General features: G+C 45.5%; 1 protein-coding gene across 2 annotated transcripts in view; it reads left to right on the forward strand.

Moving 5' to 3' along the window:
* csmd3b (CUB and Sushi multiple domains 3b) overlaps window positions 1-18,748 on the forward strand; it is a 523,594-nt gene that overhangs the window by 229,458 nt on the left and 275,388 nt on the right. For both annotated transcript variants that reach the window (XM_036516253.1, XM_036516254.1), the window contains exon 6: window positions 2,320-2,432. In XM_036516253.1, the coding sequence (XP_036372146.1) occupies window positions 2,320-2,432 (113 nt within the window). The remainder of the gene's footprint in view (window positions 1-2,319; window positions 2,433-18,748) is intronic.

The following is an 18,748-nucleotide window of genomic DNA, read 5'->3' on the forward strand; positions in this document are numbered from 1 at the left end:
AGAATGCCAGTTCATTTAATTAAAATGCATACATATTACAAGAAGGGGAAGAGAAAACACTGTCAGAATTCCACCCAGTCATTTAGTCAACATTCACCCTGTGCATAGAGAGAGCCAGCCCTCTTGTCCTGGAGCTGCATGATCAGAGCAGAAGACATTATATGTGGATGAGTTCACACTGAGGTGTATGGTTATGGGCTAACTGATACATCTGTCAGTCCATACATGTCTTTACTTATAATTCATCTGTGGGCATGCACAACTGGCTGCCTATTTGCTTAATACATGAAGCCATTATCTGACATCTGTAAGTGGTTTGTTTGGTGAGGGATTTAAAAAAACAGAGGTATCAAACCCATTGTTTGGTTGGGACTGGATTGTATAAGTAATGTTCTGTTAAGTCCTATGTAAACTATAATCAGTTCAATAAACATCATCAACCTTGTGCGATATGTCACAGATACTGTATCTGTTGCGAAGAATTAGTTTCCCCAGCCAGAAGGGGGCAGCCACTGTAGAGGAAAGGCAATGAAATGCACACTTTAAAAGCACAGTATCCACAGTTTGTGAACCTTGGCCATTAATGGTCCACAATGGTTGCTTTATTTCATACCACCTCATGCCTTTGTTACTGGACCGTCATGGTTCAGTGTTTCCATTGCTTCTCCTAAAGTGGTCCTGCAATAGCTGGCTGCAGTTTCTCTGTGTGCTGACCCATGCTTTATGTGTGCTCTCCTTAGCAGTCATGCAGTGATCATGTGACAGGAGCTGGGAAAGGGACACATTGGGTTAGGACTGCAGCATAATGACCTGGGGAGACTTCATCCCTCCTCCTCCTTTTTTTTTTGGGGGGGGGGGGGGGGGGAGAGAGAGAGATAACGATAATGATATGGCATTGCTCCAGCTCGCGAAGGCCATTTAAGCAGTGATTCATGTGACCATGTCCTTTAATGACAAATCCCGTCAGTCATCGATAAAGATGGATGGAGGGGACTGCGACCTCTCCGCTCCCAGCACCTTGCAAAAGCGTGAACAAATCACCAGTGTGCTGTTAAAACACTCATCTTCCTTGCAACTTCCAGGGGCCCTTGGAAGAGTCATGGACAACGCACAGGCTGTAGGGTGATGACGCCAGATCGCAGAGCCCCAGAGATTTGAAATGGGGGGGTTGGGGGGGCACGCTTATCATTTTGGGATTCAGAGGAGACAGTGGCATTTAGCTGATCTACTGATGATCTCCCTCTCAGTGCCTGTAATGCCAGGGGACTGGAGTGCAATGTGACCCTTACACTGCTTACACAAGCGTTTCTGCTGAAGTTTTCATCTGATACCGATCTGCCACAGAGAGTGTTTCCCTAATTTCTTTCCTTTGGCACATTGAATGTACATGAGTAAGCTATAATTATGGCTTTGAAAATCGTTGTGTGACTATTAGAAGACAGAAACCCTATTAATCTGAGGTGTAGGAGAAAAATAAAACATTTGCACACCCTGGCTTGTTACCCCTCCACAAAGATTCCTTTTGCACAGCTTTCACTGTGTCTCTGCTCTTCCGGCTGTCTTACCTAGTGGAGTTCCAAGAGTTGCCTTCTGATACTAATTGAATTATTTCAGGTTCAAATCAGGGCAAAGCAGTCCTTGCATCTGAAACTTGCCTTCATCAGAACGGTGACTGACACAACCAAAATCATGGCTGAATAATTCACTCCCTGCTGAGATGGGGGAAAAACAACCTTTAAAAGAGAGAAAGAAAACAAGGGAAGGTACACACGTGCCAAGCCTATAGTTCTGTGGCTGTACTCTTTAGTGTACTGTTGTGTCTGAAAGCATGACTCCCAGCAGTGCCCTGGGGGTTGGGGGGGGGGGTGCACTGTTCAGAATCCCGCCATGATAAGTGACAGAGGCAGAAACACTTGCTGAGGGCTGCGTCTCCAGGACTCTGTGACTCTGAAAAGGTTATGTACCATCTATGTGCTGCCTCTCATTTCACTGTCTTGCAGGAGGCCAGAAAACTGAGGGATATGGATGGTTTAAGTGTGCTTGGCTGTGCCCGTTGTATGAGGCAGGAGCGAGCTGTTCCAAAAAGTACTTCCCACAAACTTCTCTGGACCTCTCAAAAGTGCAGATCAGCAAAAGTAAATTAGCTAAAATGGACAAACAGCATTTGATGAATAAATTTCAGTTCTTTGAGTTGATTTTCTTTTTCAGTTCAAGCTCAGGTGAGATTAAAGCTGGTGAGAAGTTTGAAAAAACAGAGATGGTTTGCAGACTGTGAACATGGTGTGTCTTGCCAACTCATGCGCCTCTTCTCTCTTGCAGGCTGTCTGGGATGAACATTCCATCACCCATTGTCAGCAACAAGAACTGGCTGAGGCTACATTTTGTAACTGACAGCAACCATCGATACAGAGGCTTTAGTGCTCATTATCAAGGTAAGCGTCCATGTAAACTGATGTGAAATATTTATATGTGTTCTGTTTGTTTGTCTTCTTTTTTCTTGACCCACAACAAACAAAACCCCCTTAACAATGGTGAAAAATCACACAGATATTAAGGTAGTCCTGTTTGAGCTAATTAAAGACAGAAAATTGGATGATTGCATTAATACAGTAAGACACTGTAAACATTTGAGTTGGTTTAGATGAAGTCAGAGACACATGTGTGAAGCTTTTCAGTGTTTATTCCATGACACTAGTTGATTATTTTTTACATTTGTACATTTGTACTTTTTATCTTTTTTGATATTTATCTAGTTAAGATCATAAGAGACAGATGTTTCTATGATAATCATGCCCCCATTTTAGGCTAATAATAATAACAGTCAGTTTTGTAATTATGAGTATACAGTAAATGACACCAAAATGATAGGTAGCATAGTATCCATTTGAATTTTGAGAATTGTAAAGTTTATATACCATTCTCCCTTAAAGCACTACCCAGTAGAACAATTCCAAAATCTGTAATGAAGAAAAAAAAGTGTTTTTGTTGTTAAAACTTGCATGCCACTTCCAAACTAACCCTGGTTCAGCAGCAAATCACTTTTCACTTTTGAAATAGCTGTCTCTTTTTTTCCTCATTATAAAAAAAAAAACATCTGAAAATGGCCCATCCAGATCCATGTACCAACATGTGCCTTGCTGTGCGTTGTGTTTGTGGAATCATTCTGACACACATTTACCATAAACTCCAACCTGATGTTATCCATGGTGATGCAAATCTTATCCCCTGGAAGCTTTGGGTGAAATATGAGCGTTTGCCTACCCTTACATTCTGTAGTTTCAGAAGGTAAAATGAATGTCCTTTTTCATTTCAGAGACATATCTGTTATGGTATTTGGTAACATACAATATTGCTTGTTATGTCTTTCTTTACATGTTTATTTATTTGAATGTTATGCTCAGAAACTTGACATAAAAGCTTATACAGATGCAGTATTAGAGTGAATTTTACTCTGGGACTCTAACAAAATCATCTGTTTGAATCCATTGAAAAAAAAACATTATGACTGATTATTTAATGAAAATGAGTTTGAGTTCTGGAAAGAGAAGTACTGTCACTGAGAAATGTTGTATTTATTTATGTTTTGTCAAGTGGTTGAGAAAAAGAGCAGGCATTTGCTATGATTTTCTGACCTCATGCTGAAGGGTGTTTCTCCATTAAAGGGAGAGTAGCTGGTCCAGCTCCTTGTTAAGGCAGACCATTTACCTGTATTACCCATTGTCACTGTGCTTGGCAACACAGAGAGAGATTTCTATAACAGTCCTGCAATGATCTAACTCCTTCTGCAGGGGGCACTCATTAGTCAAACTGTTTCATGAAACAGAATATAGAGATATGCTTCTTTTGAGGTTTGCCTCATACTTCTGGTGTCTGTGAAAGCAAAATGGATTCCAATGGAGTCCTGTGGAATCCTCCTCTTCCTGAGGAGTTTTATAAACCTCAATCAGTGGCTCCACAAAGTTTCTTACGGCAGTGAAATTTATTTGCAAACTTGCCAAAAGTTTAGAGAATGTGAAGTTGACGTCACGCCGTGTTGAATTTTGTTTACGTGCCATCCTGTGAGGGTCCTGCTGTCTTTCTGTTCGTGAGTTGGAGGTTGTGTTTTGATTTTCTCTCGTGATTCTGAAAAACGTCGCCATGATAGGTCAGTGCTGCTGCATCAAGAACTGCCATAGTAGGTCACACCATTGTTCAAGGAGAAAACTGGACAATGGAATACGTTTTTTCACCTTTCCTATGTGGAAAAAACATGAAGGGAAGCAGGTTGAGGAGGTGAAGAGAAGACGCCGGATGGCGTGGGTAGCTGCAGTAAGAAGGAGGTCCAAGATTATAGCCAATCTTTTTTATTAATAATGCGACTGATCAAACCCACTGCCTATGACTCAATAAAACAATTACATTGCTGAATGTTTTTGAGAGTTTTGTATTTTGTTTGGTTTAACAATTTGGCCAAAAAGCGGAGTGCCTCCTTACCATTGCAAGTAAGCTATGACTGTGCTCTCGTAGTTTGCCGGCTTGTGAATTAGCAGATCTTGCACCCAGCCACTGCAAAACTTTGTGAGCTTCTAGGGATTTATAGCGTCTACACTCATGCAAAGTGTATGCACTCAGTCCAAAAAACGAGATAATTTACAATGTCCGGGTATGTGAGTGGAGGTAGTGCATCAGGGCCTGTAATCCAGTCTTGGGCTGCCAAGTCATATGGATCTATGTTATTTATTTTATTAGTTTGTCCAAATACCTTTGCTTGGCATTGCGATTAAATTTCTCCCGGTAGGGTCCCTTTTCTTTCTCTTTGCCTTTCTCTTCACATTCTTTTGAGAAAAAAACAAACACACCTGAGCTCAAACATTATACTGACACTATAACATTGAAATTGGTCACAGACATCTGAAGAACTTGCAATACTCCTTGCAAAAGAATTTTTACATCTCAATGGGACCCTTCCAGATAAAATAAGAGATAAATAAAGGATGCACAGGCCAAGCCTGAGCCAGCCACACATCCTTTATTATGAGATAGTTCTGTACAGTACCACATAATTGACATCTATACTTCACAAAAAATAGGATGTTTGATATAAATCAGTCCACTGAAACATTTATCAAGTCAAATTCAGAGCATTGGATCATGTGTCCATCTGCCAATTTCACAAGCTCTTTGTGTTTTCATCATATTTATTAAAGCCACTCATCAAAGTTAACTTTGCTCTGTGCTTGAATCAGAACTAACTTTAGCTGAAAGGATATTGCCAATGGCACAGAATATGGCTTAAACCTACAGTGCAGCACATAATGAGCACAACACTATGGGTACTCCTGACTGTCCACTGTTTACTGTTGTTAATAAATTACACTTTACATACTTGCAATCCATTTTTGGAATGAGTGACGAGCAATTTCTTTTGAATCATCATATCAGAAGGAAGCACACAACTGTTGATTTCCATTGTTTGATGTCTGGTGTCTGGGATGCTATCTGTAAAAGTTTCCCACATGATTTAACAGAGACAAAAACACCAAATCAAACCATTTTAAATGCATCTCTCCACACTATTCTGTTTCACTTTTTTTGTTTCAGCTATTTTACCATGTAAAAATATCTGTTTCTCCTTCTGAGTCATGCTACATCCCTGCGTAGTCTCATGCCCGCTGTGTTCGCCCCTTCTGTTTTAAACGGGAGTCTGAGGTCACAGGCACTTATATTCATGTTCATGAGGTCTCACCACTTCCCTCTTCAGATGCATCCCTGAGCACCCCCACCAAGTCACATCCCACACCCCATGTTGGATTAACCAGGTCCCTATGATAAAAACACCCTCATTACCCAATGACTGTACATCTTAATGATGGCCAAGGATTCTATTGAATGATCATAGATGTACACATTCATGTATGTCTCATCTTTGGTTTGTTTAGAGGGAAACTGGAACTCCATGGATTATTGTGAAGGTGGTCATGAGAATTCTGTTCCATCCAGCAGTGCTGAATCAGTTATGAGTCAATGAGTCAGTTATGAACACAGGGTAAATAATATGAAGAAAGAGTTCAAATGGAGTGAAACTCATATAGGGCATGCAGCCGAGGACCACCAGAGAAGGGAAAGCTGGCGAGAAAGAAGGGGGAGGGCTGTAAGCCTGGGGGGAGGGTGCAGCCATACAAGGGCTCGTAGCTTTGTGGAAGATGCACAGCCTTGCATGGCAGGGCGAACAGAGGGGTTCAGGCGTGTCCCATCTCAGCTAGGCTCCCCCCTGCACACCTCTCTTGCTGACACTAATGATGGCCATTGTGTCAGCAGCACATGCAACCACCACAATCACTTTTGTACATTTTGACCCAGCCACACAGAGCTGAAACTTCCTGAAACAAAAGTCATCAGATAACATAGAGGAGTGTTATTACTCCAGCCTTCAGAAATGTGACTTTTAACTCATGTTTGATCAAGCATTGGTCCCTTTTCTCTTCATAACCACGGCCATTAGAGAATCTGTGATGCTGCCTAGCTGTTTGACTAATTGTGGGATTTGGGGAGCACTTAGGCTCGAATTCTTGAGCATTTGAGAGTGTCACCATGCTAGTTGCGATAATTGGGAAATGATTACCAGGCCAACTGGTTTTCTGTCATCACTGCCGATTCAGTAAACAAGACCAACAGAGTATAACAGTAATAGATTAAACACAAACTGTATATACTCACTTACATCTGATTGTGTCAGACTTAATTTCCTACAGCATCTGCCATCTTCATTAATGCTCCTATTTGATGGTCATTTTGGCTGCCCAACCATCAGGCTTAAGGCAATGGAAAAATTCTCTACATACTGGATTTAAAAGTAACCTGAGGACATAATTAATTTGGCAGTTCTCCACCATGTTCCTGTCAAATAGGATCTTTCAATCTTTTGGTTAAGCCATAATTTTGTTGGTATGAATGGGTTTGTCTTGGTATTGAGGCATACCATGGTTCACATACCCTTTATGTTGGCAATTTTATTGTGCCGCCTTATTTTTTCTACAACATGTTGTGTGCTCCAGTTTTCAGTGTTTGTGGTGCAAAGAATTAATTCTTGCTACAGCTGAAGGCACTCTTCCAAAAGCTGCTATCACTTTGGCCACCAAAACTGAATTGGTGCCCCAAAAGGCAGAAGTTCCATCAGTGAAGAGATGAACTAGTAACAGTATAGCAACTGTGAGGCTCAGGGATATGGCCTGATCAAGTGGTAGAGAAAGAGGTGTACGCTCCGAAGATGCTACCAAAAACAACAAAAAAAACTCTCTGGAACATGACATTTAAAATACATTTTGGAGGCAAAATGTACAATAATTTATCTGCTAACTGTTGTCGCAGGATAATTTGTCAAATGTCATATTTTATTGGTGATGTAACAAAAACAAGCGCATCCTGTAAAAAAAAAAAAACTTTAGAAAAAAATTAAATCTTAAGTAGGTGCTTAAGTAGAATGCAGAATGATTGAGGTGCTTTAAATGAATAATGTAATAATCTACTGTAATCCTATTGAGGGCAGGAGCGCATCTGAGGACAGAGCAAATGCCTTTTTCCCTCCCTGTGGTATACCACAACCCCCCGACCCCCCCCCCCCCCCCCCCCCCCGCACCCCTCAGTCTATTACCGCCATATTATTCAGACAAAAACCAGTCTTACCGTCATAATGTGGGCACGTCTAATGAGCCTTGCAAAGTGAATATTTCTCCAAATCTTACAGCCTCAGATGTATGTCAATGACTGCTAGCAGTATGTGTACTGGGCAGATGATGGGAAAATATTTCACCTTTAACATCGCCCTTTTCATGAGGCATCAGAGGATGGAAATGTTGGAAATGTTGAGAGAATGAACTGCAGTGAGCAAAGCCTAACTTTGCTCTTTGTTACAATTAAACAGGATTGCCATCCACTACCATGCAGAGAGAGGATTATCACTGCTCAGAGGCATGACATAAAAAAATGACAAAAAAAATCACTCAAATCAGGCACTAGAAGGCCTAGCTGTAAATGTTCTCCTAGTGCTATTGATATTTGCTTCTCATGATTTGTATTTTTTTTTCATTATTTAGATGGTGTCTCAGTGTTCAACATTGACAAGTTCCCTCAAAAGTAGTGATAAGCCACGAATGTCCTTTTTTTACGGAAATGTAAGCTTTCCAAAACCATCTTCTTTTTGGATATTTGCAACTATTGCTTGCAAATTTAGTTTGAATTATAAAAGATGATTCCTGCCAAATTTTGATTTTTTGTTTAAACATTAGCTCCATCCTTGTTTTTGTTCCTTTTCTTGTTAAAATGCTGACATGGGATGTTTCCATCAAGCGTTAAACTTCTCAAATAATTTGTCATACATTGGCGTGCAAATGTATCTTTCTGTCAGTGGTATTTATGAATCATAAGCATTCCAATGCTAAGTGTCAAGGAAAAACTTGTCAGGTGCAACAGTTTTATTACAAAAACAAATGGCACCATAAAATAGGCCATTTAACACTCCGTCACATTCATTCTGTGTCCAGATCCATTTCTAATTAAGCACCCAAAGCCAAAGTTTAATTAACAAGGAAATGCTGACTGTACAGGAAGAGTTATGCAAATACCACATGCTAAAAAGATTAATAATGACTAAATGAAAAAAAGAACTATTTCCACATCAAGAGGTGTTTATGCACCATGATTAACTGTGGGTAATATAAAGTCATCATCATCATGTCACCTTGCTATAGATAATTCAACTGAGCATTGAATTAAAACATACCTTCTTGAAGAGCATGTTAACTTTTAATTTGCAAGACGCTCTCGGGGAACAAAAAAAACAGGTTCTTATTTTTCCCTTGAGTCAGAATGACAAGAACAGTGTGGTCTTCCTCTGGATGGGAAGAACTTAACAACCATTTGCATCAGTTTTATTATATTATTATTTGATTTTATTTTATTACTAAGGGAACCTACAAGCAGTGCCACTCAGCTGCAGTTTTGAATGTGGAAATGCATGTGGAAATGTAAGTGCAAGCAGTACAAGTGCCTTCATGGCTGTGGTTCAAATTCAGAAAACAAATCTATCTATCTATCTATCTATCTATCTATCTATCTAACCTGTCTTTTTGTATAATGTGTCCACAAAACATGAAAGAAAAGCAATTAAAAGAGAATGTCTGTTGCACATTGTACACTGATCAAATTACCTTTATGCCATTTGAATGAATTTGAGTTGAACAAAAAGAGTACTGAAATCACTAGCATGCTGTCCTGAAAGGCAGGAATGGAGACACAGTCCAGCCACAACCTGCTATGAGTGCAGAAATCAGCACAAACGTCTGACATTACAGACACAAACCACTTGTGTCAATGGAAATGTCAATACTGCTAACAGCAAAGCAATACCAGCTTACATAACTGTTCTTGCCCTTCGTTCCTGGAAATCCAATGTCCTCTTATATGGAGTGAGGGCAACACCAGTGTAATCCAGAGAGTGACGGCTGTAACCACTCTCTTGTCTGAACAGAATCTTTCAGATAAACCTTAAACTATAGTAAGATGTATATCTGTATCGGCAGATACAATTTAAATTTAAAAGACATCTGCAATATAAAATACATTTAAAAACAGATATTAATAATGGGATTAAAGTCTCTAACGTGTACATAGTAAATCTAGTCATCAATAATGATGACCAATAATTATTATAATTAAATTTAATGATTAAAAATTATCTAATTATTATAAGATAAGAACATCAGGAGATCCGTGTTGACTAAATGAACACTAAAATATTATTTATGTAGGAATAGGTCTGAACTATTCTATGGATGTTAAACAAACTGGCCTATTGCTTCAGTGTGATTTCTTATTTATGGGACAATTAGGGAATGTTTTATATGGGAATTATACATTTTCTACATTATACATTATACAATTATACATGTTCTATATTGTGCAAAGATTTTTAGAGATGGATTTGTTTTTGAATTCTGTCCCTTCTAGCACTCTCTGTCATTAGTACCTCCAGTTGACATGTTTGTAGGTTCTCAGCAATGTACAAGAAAACAGTTGAGTGTATTTGCAGTCTCTTGCTTGTTTATAGCAGAGTCCTCTCCAAATGCTTCACATGCATTACCGCTTGTAATACTTTTCTTCATCAGTGCAGGGAATTTTAAAGTTTTCTTTTTTCATTCTTTGGCAATATGGCTTTTTACCTTTTGTTACTGCTTGTTTCTTCAATGAAGCATAAGGGTCCATTTCACCATAGGCCAGCTTGTTCCTTTCAGAGCCACTCTTGGCAGAGGGTTCACAGCAGCACAGAGCTGTAGTGGGGTCCCAGGGTTCTGCTTGTGTTCCTTTGTTTCAGTTTTGTCCAAAAACGTCTCAGTAGGATCTGAGTCATCGCCAGCCTATAACCTTGGTTTCCTGTTCCTGAAGCCACACCCTCACACTCCAGGCACAGAGATGAATGGCATTATCCTGTTATCCCATGTTTCCACAGTCTCCTGCTTGCCCTGAGGAGAGGACTCAAATCAAGTGTACTGCTCAGGGCAAGCAGCACATCTTAGCACTGTTGCCAGTCCTGTATGTTGTGATTAATTTTTTTCTCCTGTTAAATATTGCTGTTAAACATTTTCAGAATATATGCACTGTCAAGATATTCTTTCAGTTGAAGTAATGATATGTTCTATAGCTATTTACAACAGGATTGGTTCCCACTGGAAATCTGTCATTTGCTCTGCAGATTGGCAGTGTAATATTAACCACAATTGTTTGATGTGTAAAATCTGGACCGGTCTACTCATATAACTTTCTTCAGGTTTTAAAAGATGAGGAATATGTGCAGACTGTTTAATATGAGGAATATATTCACATATTGTAAAGGTCAAGTCTGCAGGAAGATTTTTTTTCTTCACTAGGACTGAGCTTTGTAGTGTCCCATTACTACTTAATAAATGGGAACAGACTTTAGACTTTCTAATAATTGCCCTTAAGAGCAACATTTGCATACATATCCTGTCAAATATGTAAAAAGAACTTAATTATGATTTGTTAGTGTTCTGTGAGGTCCACAGACTTTTCCACTCATGGGCCACAAAGGTTTTCCAAATGGGCCACCATCTCATATAACAGTTGATCCATTTATTTTTTCTATTTATTTATTTTGCAAATTTAATTTTTGATTCATTTATATACAAAAACGATAATGACAAAAATACAAACTGTGAACCAAGGACACGGGTCAGTACATAGCATCAAAAAAGAATAAATAAAAACAATAATATACATTTAGGTCAAACAAATGGGTTTTAAGCTTGGCAAATGTAAACACTCTATTTGATGACCAGGTGGAGCAGGTAAAGGGTTGGTCACCAGATAATATATGAAGATTATTCCATAGAAGAGATAATCCTGTAGAACAACCCTTTATTTCTCCAGCAGTATGCCACACCTTTAAGGTAGCTGATATAAAATGTTAATTCTACCTTACATTGACATCTGTAGACTACTCCACCACTGTAGATTCAATGGAATCTTCTGAATAAAATCAGTACAATTATATAAAACTGTGTGATCCTTGATAAGGAGTTATAAATCTTTATGCCCAGATATGTAAATGACTTACAAAAAGAGACTTGGTGGGAGGGTGGTATTTTTGGTAATGTTGTGAAGTGGCATTAATGAGGATTTGTCCCAGCTAATTTTGTAGCCAGTCATATTTCTAAAATCATTAAATAGCTGTAAAACATGTGATATTGGTTTGTTATGCTTAATAAAGTTAACTACCCTATTAATATAAAAGTATATGATTACTTTAAATCATTTTTGTTCATAATTCATAGTTCATAATTAATTTTACTCACTCAAACTCAGCTGTGATACTGCAGCAATATTACCATATATTCTAATGTTTAAAAAGTACCAAACAATATGAATACTTTATAAGAGCAACATTAACATGCATCATACTTACATACTCATAGAGGCTAACAATAATCTGAAGAGCTAAACAGGGCCTGTATCAAGTTAATTTAATGGTTAAGGTGATCAGATGCTAGGCATGGGACAGGTCCAAATTTTGGGAACCAACATGAAACCTGAGCAGGAGTGTTTTTACTTAGTGTTAGCAGATCATGGGCAATTCTGATATTCTGATAATTGCAGTTAGCTCACTGTACCACAAGGGGCCTGGTGAAGGGGAAAAAGGTGGGGGCTTACATGTGGCCATGGAAGGGAGGAACAGCCCAACAACCAGGGGTTGCTGAGCAGACAGATCAGGCAGGACTGTGAAGTCTCATAATGCATTAAACATGTCACCTGAAAGGGGAATAGAGCAGGACCATCAATGGCTATTGAGAGGTCTTTGACAGGGGAGGATTTGGAAGGTAAGATAAGTCTCTCTAGCAGAGACTGACTGCTTGACAGCAGGTAGAGGTCCCTGCTCAGCATTCAGTAAAGGGTTTGGTGACCTTTTAGTCAGAAGGAGAAAAAGGACAGAAGGAGGTGGGTGACACCAGCAGAATGGTGGTAGGAAAAGCCATGGGCAGAAATACTAGATCCAGGAGATTTATATTATAGGGAAAGCAGAACCCCAGCACTGATCCCTGGGGAACTCCTGTTGAGAGAGTTGCTATAGAGCCTTTCCATATGACTACATGAGGATGATTTTAGAGATAGGAAACAAACCAACACTGTCGGAGCTCAGGCAGGGACTCAGGCGCGGACCACGGGAGCGTCGGGTTCCGTGCGTCTTTAATGGAATCGTCAGGCAAAGCGCTAATCCGAAAACAGGCAGGGTCGAAAACCGGGAGACAGTCCGTGGGCAAAGCAAGGATCGGGAAATCGGAGCAGGCAAGGTCGGGGAACCGGACAGGCAGGCAATCAAGCGAACGAGGCAAGGAGGCAGGCAAAAACGAGGTCAGGGTACAAGCAGGGTCGAGAAACGGAAAACAGGCAGACAGAAGCATAAAGCAAACGCGGGGACGAAACAGGCGAAAAACACTGTGACGAACTAGCAACCGGACAGGGAAAAGCAGGGAACATATAGGGCAAGGCTGACGAGGGGATGGAAAGCAGGTGTGCAGGCAATCAGGCGGGCGGAGACCGGGCGGGGAGCGGGGCAGGAAAAACACAGGGAAAACAAAAGCACGACAGCTAAGGAGGCGGAGCACTGACAGTACCCCCCCCTCTACGGACGCCCCCAGGCGTCCTAGCGGGTGCGCCAGGATGCCGGCGGTGGAAGTCCCTGATGAGGGCAGGATCCAGGATGTCCCTGGCAGGGACCCAACACCTCTCCTCGGGGCCGTAGCCCTCCCAGTCAACCAGGTACTGGAGTCCGCGCCCCCGTCGCCTAACCTTAAGCAGGCGGCGCACAGTGTATGCCTTAGTCCCGTCGATCAGGCGAGGAGGTGGAGGAGCCCGCGGAGCCGGGCAGAGGGGGCTACGGACGACGGGCTTGATCCTGGAGACATGGAAGGTGGGATGTATGCGGCGGAGAGAGAGCGGTAGCTTGAGGCGGACCGCCGCGGGACCGATCACCTTGGCGATAGGGAACGGCCCGATGAAGCGAGGAGTGAGCTTGCGGGAGTCTGTCCTGAGGGGAAGATCCCTAGTGGAGAGCCACACCCGCTGACCCAGGCGATAGCGGGGGGCTTTGGAGCGGCGGCGGTCGGCGAAGCGTTTAGTCTGGGCTGAGGCTCGCAGCAGGGCGAGCCGCGCACGCCTCCAGGTGCGGTGACAACGCCGGATAAACGCCGCTGCTGAGGGGACGCCGACCTCCTCCTCCTGGGCTGGGAACAGGGGGGGCTGGTAACCAAGACAGCACTGAAAGGGAGACAGTCCCGACGACGACGAGGGCAGGGAGTTGATGGCGTACTCCACCCATGGCAGTTGCTGGCTCCATGCTGACGGCTCTTGGGAGGTGAGACACCGCAGCACAGTCTCCAGTTGCTGGTTCGCCCGCTCGGCTTGGCCGTTGGACTGGGGGTGGAAACCGGACGACAAACTGACCGTGGCGCCCAGCAGCCTGCAAAAAGCCCTCCAGAAGTGAGAGGTGAACTGGGGACCCCGATCAGACACCACGTCAATGGGCAGCCCGTGCAGCCTGAACACGTGGTGTACGAGCAGTTGGGCGGTTTCTCTGGCAGAGGGGAGCTTGGGGAGTGGAACGAAGTGGACGGACTTGGAAAACCGATCGACGATGGTGAGGATGGTGGTGTTACCATTAGATGGGGGCAGACCGGTGACGAAATCCAGCGCAATGTGGGACCAGGGTCGTCGGGGAACCGGCAGGGGTTGCAGCAGACCAGCAGGCGGCTGGTTAGACGTCTTGTTTCGGGCGCAGACCGAGCAGGCAGAAACAAAGCTGCGGACGTCCTCTTTAATGGTGGGCCACCAGAACCGCCGACTGATGAACACCGCCGTACGTCGGGCGCCGGGATGGCCGGCGAGTCTGGACGAGTGTCCCCATTGCAGGACCTGGGATCGGACTGAACGGGGAACGAAGAGGCGATTAGGGGGACAGGAGCTGGGACCCGGTTCGGTCCGGAGAGCGGCGTGGACGATGGTCTCGATGTCCCATTGCGCCGCTGCGACCAGGCATCGGGCAGGCAAAATGGTGCTGGGTTCCTGGATCTCGTCTGCTGGCGCGAACAGGCGAGACAGAGCATCGGGTTTCCCATTCTTGGTTCCCGGTCGGTAGGACAGAGTGAAGTCGAACCGGGAAAACAGCAGGGACCAGCGGGCCTGTCGGGGGTTCAGACGCTTAGCCGACCTGATGTATTCCAGGTTCTTATGATCGGTCCACACCAGGAACGGCGTCTTCGCCCCCTCCAGCCAATGCCTCCACTCCTCCAGCGCCAGTTTCACAGCAAGTAGCTCCCGGTCACCGATGTCGTAATTACGCTCAGAGGGTGAAAGACGGTGGGAGTAGTAAGCACATGGGCGGAGCTTGTTGTCGGAAGCGGAGCGTTGTGAAAGGACGGCCCCCACTCCCACGTCCGAGGCGTCCACCTCCACGACGAACTGTCGGGCAGGATCGGGCTGGGTTAGAATGGGCGCTGAGGTGAAGCGGCCCTTCAGGTTGCGAAATGCCTCCTCGGCTCCCGGGGACCAGGTAAAAGCCCTATTGACAGACGTCAAAGCAGTGAGGGGAGCCGCTACCGTGCTGTAATTCCGAACGAAGCGGCGGTAAAAATTTGCAAAGCCGAGGAAGCGCTGCAGCTCTCGACGGGAAGTGGGGCGAGGCCACTCCTCTACTGCTCGCACTTTCTGCCGGTCCATTTGGATCTCTCCCGCTGTGATCACGAATCCCAGGAAGGAGACGGTCTTCCGATGGAATTCGCATTTCTCCGCTTTGACATACAGGTGATTCTCCAGCAGGCGCTGGAGAACCCGACGGACATGCTGAACGTGTTCGGACAGGGAGCGGGAGAAGATGAGTATGTCGTCTAGGTAAACGAAGACAAACCGGTTCAGCATGTCCCGGAGCACATCGTTTACCAGAGACTGAAACACAGCGGGGGAATTCATTAACCCGAACGGCATGACCAAATATTCATAGTGCCCGGATGGAGTGTTGAAGGCAGTCTTCCACTCGTCTCCCTCACGGATACGGACCAGGTGGTAAGCGTTGCGGAGGTCGAGTTTGGTGAAGACGGTGGCCCCTTGCAACGACTCAAAAGCAGCGGACAGGAGCGGTAGGGGGTAGCGATTCTTAACGGTGATGGCATTGAGACCCCGGTAATCAATGCAGGGACGGAGAGAGCCGTCCTTCTTACCGACGAAGAAAAACCCCGCCCCGGCAGGCGAGGAGGATGGGCGGATGATCCCGGCGGCTAGGGACTCCCGGATGTAGCGATCCATGGCCTTCCTCTCCGGCGGAGACAGGGAGTACAGGCGCCCCCTCGGGGGTGAGGAGCTGGGCAGGAGATCAATCGCACAGTCGTAGGGGCGATGCGGAGGAAGCGAGGTGGCGCGGGACTTACTGAAGACTGGCTTCAAGTCCAGGTACTCCAGCGGCACTGCTGACAGGTCCGGGAATTCCTCGGGTGCGGCGGCGTCAGGTGACATCGGAGTCAGAGCATCGCGAAGACAGTGAGAATGGCAGAACGGGCTCCAACCCAGATTCTTGTTGCCCTGCCAGTCAACGTGGGGGTTGTGCTGAGCTAGCCAGGGATGGCCCAGGACCACGGAAGCTTGTGGGGTGTCTAGCACGTGCAACACGATCTCTTCGCGATGGTTGCCGGAGATGAGGAAGCTCACAGGGGGGGTAGCGTGGGTGATGCGGACCAGAGGGGCCCCGGTGATGGCGTGGGCTTCTAGCGGTGAGTGCAGCGGGATACGGGGTAGCTGCAATCGGGCCGCCAAGCCGGCATCAATGAAACTCCCATCAGCCCCCGAATCGATTAAAACAGAGACAGCATGGGAACGACCCCCGATGAGCAGAGTGGCCGAAAACAGGGGGCGGATCTCAGGGGACTGGCTTAAAGGGGTCACGCTCACCTGTACTCCCCCTGCTACGGGTGAGCGCTGGCTTTTAACAGGGCAGGTCGCCACGAAATGCCCTGGCTGACCGCAGTACAGGCAGGCTCCGGCGCTAATCCTCCTCTGTCGCTCGGCAGGGGACAGGCGAGTCATGCGAGTGCGGTCTACTTGCATCGGCTCCGGGGAAGTAGGCGGCAGAATGGCGGGGCTACGCGCAACCGGTGCGGGCAGTTCTTTGAAGGGGCTCAGCAATCCACTGGCTCCTCTCTCCCGGCACCGCTGCGACAGGCGCTGGTCGACACGGATGGCCAGATCCACCAGGGCGTCAAAGCTGGAGGGCAGTTCCCGAGTAGCCAGCTCGTCCTTGATGGACTCCGAAAGGCCGTGAAGAAAGGCGTCGTACTGCGCCGTAGTATTCCAGCCAGTGGTGGCAGCGAGAGTGCGAAAGTCTATCGCAAAGTCCGACACTGACCGGCGCCCCTGGCGAATCCTGAGCATCTCCCTTGCAGCCTCGCGACCGTGTCTGGATCGGTCGAAGACCTTCCTCATCTCCTCAGCAAAGGCTGTGAAGGACTGGCAGAAAGAGACGCCGGCGTCCCAGACCGCAGTGCCCCACTCCCTGGCACGTCCCGTCAGCAGGGTAACGACGTAAGCGATCCTCGCCCGGTCCGTGGGAAACGTGGAGGGCTGCAGTTCGAAAACCAGAGAGCACTGGGAGAGGAACGACCGACAGGTTCCTGGATCTCCCGCGTATGACTCGGGAGGAGGCAGACGGGGCTCCCGGCTCGGGGGTACTGGTGAAACTGGTGGGGGAGCTGCCGCAGGCGGCGAGAGGCGATTACCCTGGCTCAGCTGCAGCTGTTGCAGCTGGGACGTGACGCTGGCGAGGCTGGCAGCGAGGCCCTCCAGGGACCGGCCGATGGCTCCCAGCTGGGACTGGTGCCCCCCCAACAACGCGCCCTGCAGCTCCAGTGCAGCCCGCAGCTGGGGTAGGTCCGCTGAGTCCATGGTGGCTAGTTCGTACTGTCGGAGCTCAGGCAGGGACTCAGGCGCGGACCACGGGAGCGTCGGGTTCCGTGCGTCTTTAATGGAATCGTCAGGCAAAGCGCTAATCCGAAAACAGGCAGGGTCGAAAACCGGGAGACAGTCCGTGGGCAAAGCAAGGATCGGGAAATCGGAGCAGGCAAGGTCGGGGAACCGGACAGGCAGGCAATCAAGCGAACGAGGCAAGGAGGCAGGCAAAAACGAGGTCAGGGTACAAGCAGGGTCGAGAAACGGAAAACAGGCAGACAGAAGCATAAAGCAAACGCGGGGACGAAACAGGCGAAAAACACTGTGACGAACTAGCAACCGGACAGGGAAAAGCAGGGAACATATAGGGCAAGGCTGACGAGGGGATGGAAAGCAGGTGTGCAGGCAATCAGGCGGGCGGAGACCGGGCGGGGAGCGGGGCAGGAAAAACACAGGGAAAACAAAAGCACGACAGCTAAGGAGGCGGAGCACTGACAAACTCAGGACAGTGCCTGATATTCCCATTGTTGCCAAGGCAGACAGGAAGATCTGTGTGTAATGTTGAAGGGATGTCCAGAATCCACAGGAAAGATAATCTTCTCCTCATAGTGAATGAGGGTTAGATTCTCAGTTGGCCCACTATGGTTCTCACTGACCCAGGTTCAACACATCAATCAGAACTGCAGAAAGACTCACCACATTTCAAATGCTGACTAAAAGCACTCTTTTTCTGATATCACCTTGAAAACACACTTTTTTGGATATCAGTTTATTTCACAGAATTTGTACATCTTATATGTAACATCCACTATGTTGTAGCGCCATATGAGCATTATATTTTAAGGTAAGGTTGCTCATATAAATAATTATTAAACTCTCCATTCACTCTAATATCATGTTAGAATGTTGCTCATAAGGATACATTTTGCTTTTACTGCTATTCCGCTTGCTGCCTATTTGCTATAATCCCGGCTCTTCCACATCTATTATTGTAGTTCTGGCAGCTCCTGTGAGATGTTTTTTTAATGTTTCACTCCATACTATCTTTGTGGGTTGCTTTGAATAAGAGCATATACCAAATAAAGAAAAAATATATATATTGGAATACACTATGAGCAATTTTGTGGAAATATCAATGTAATAAGCTTTCAGGTCTCCACAGAGGTTGATAATGGAGCCAGAAGACTGTAAAATTACTTCAGTGTATTGTGATAATAGGTCAGAATCAGCCAAAAGTGGTTTGTTTTGATTGATGCAACTAACACACCTG

Source organism: Megalops cyprinoides, chromosome 21, assembly GCF_013368585.1.
Source record: "Megalops cyprinoides isolate fMegCyp1 chromosome 21, fMegCyp1.pri, whole genome shotgun sequence".
NCBI classification, from domain to species: domain Eukaryota; kingdom Metazoa; phylum Chordata; class Actinopteri; order Elopiformes; family Megalopidae; genus Megalops; species Megalops cyprinoides.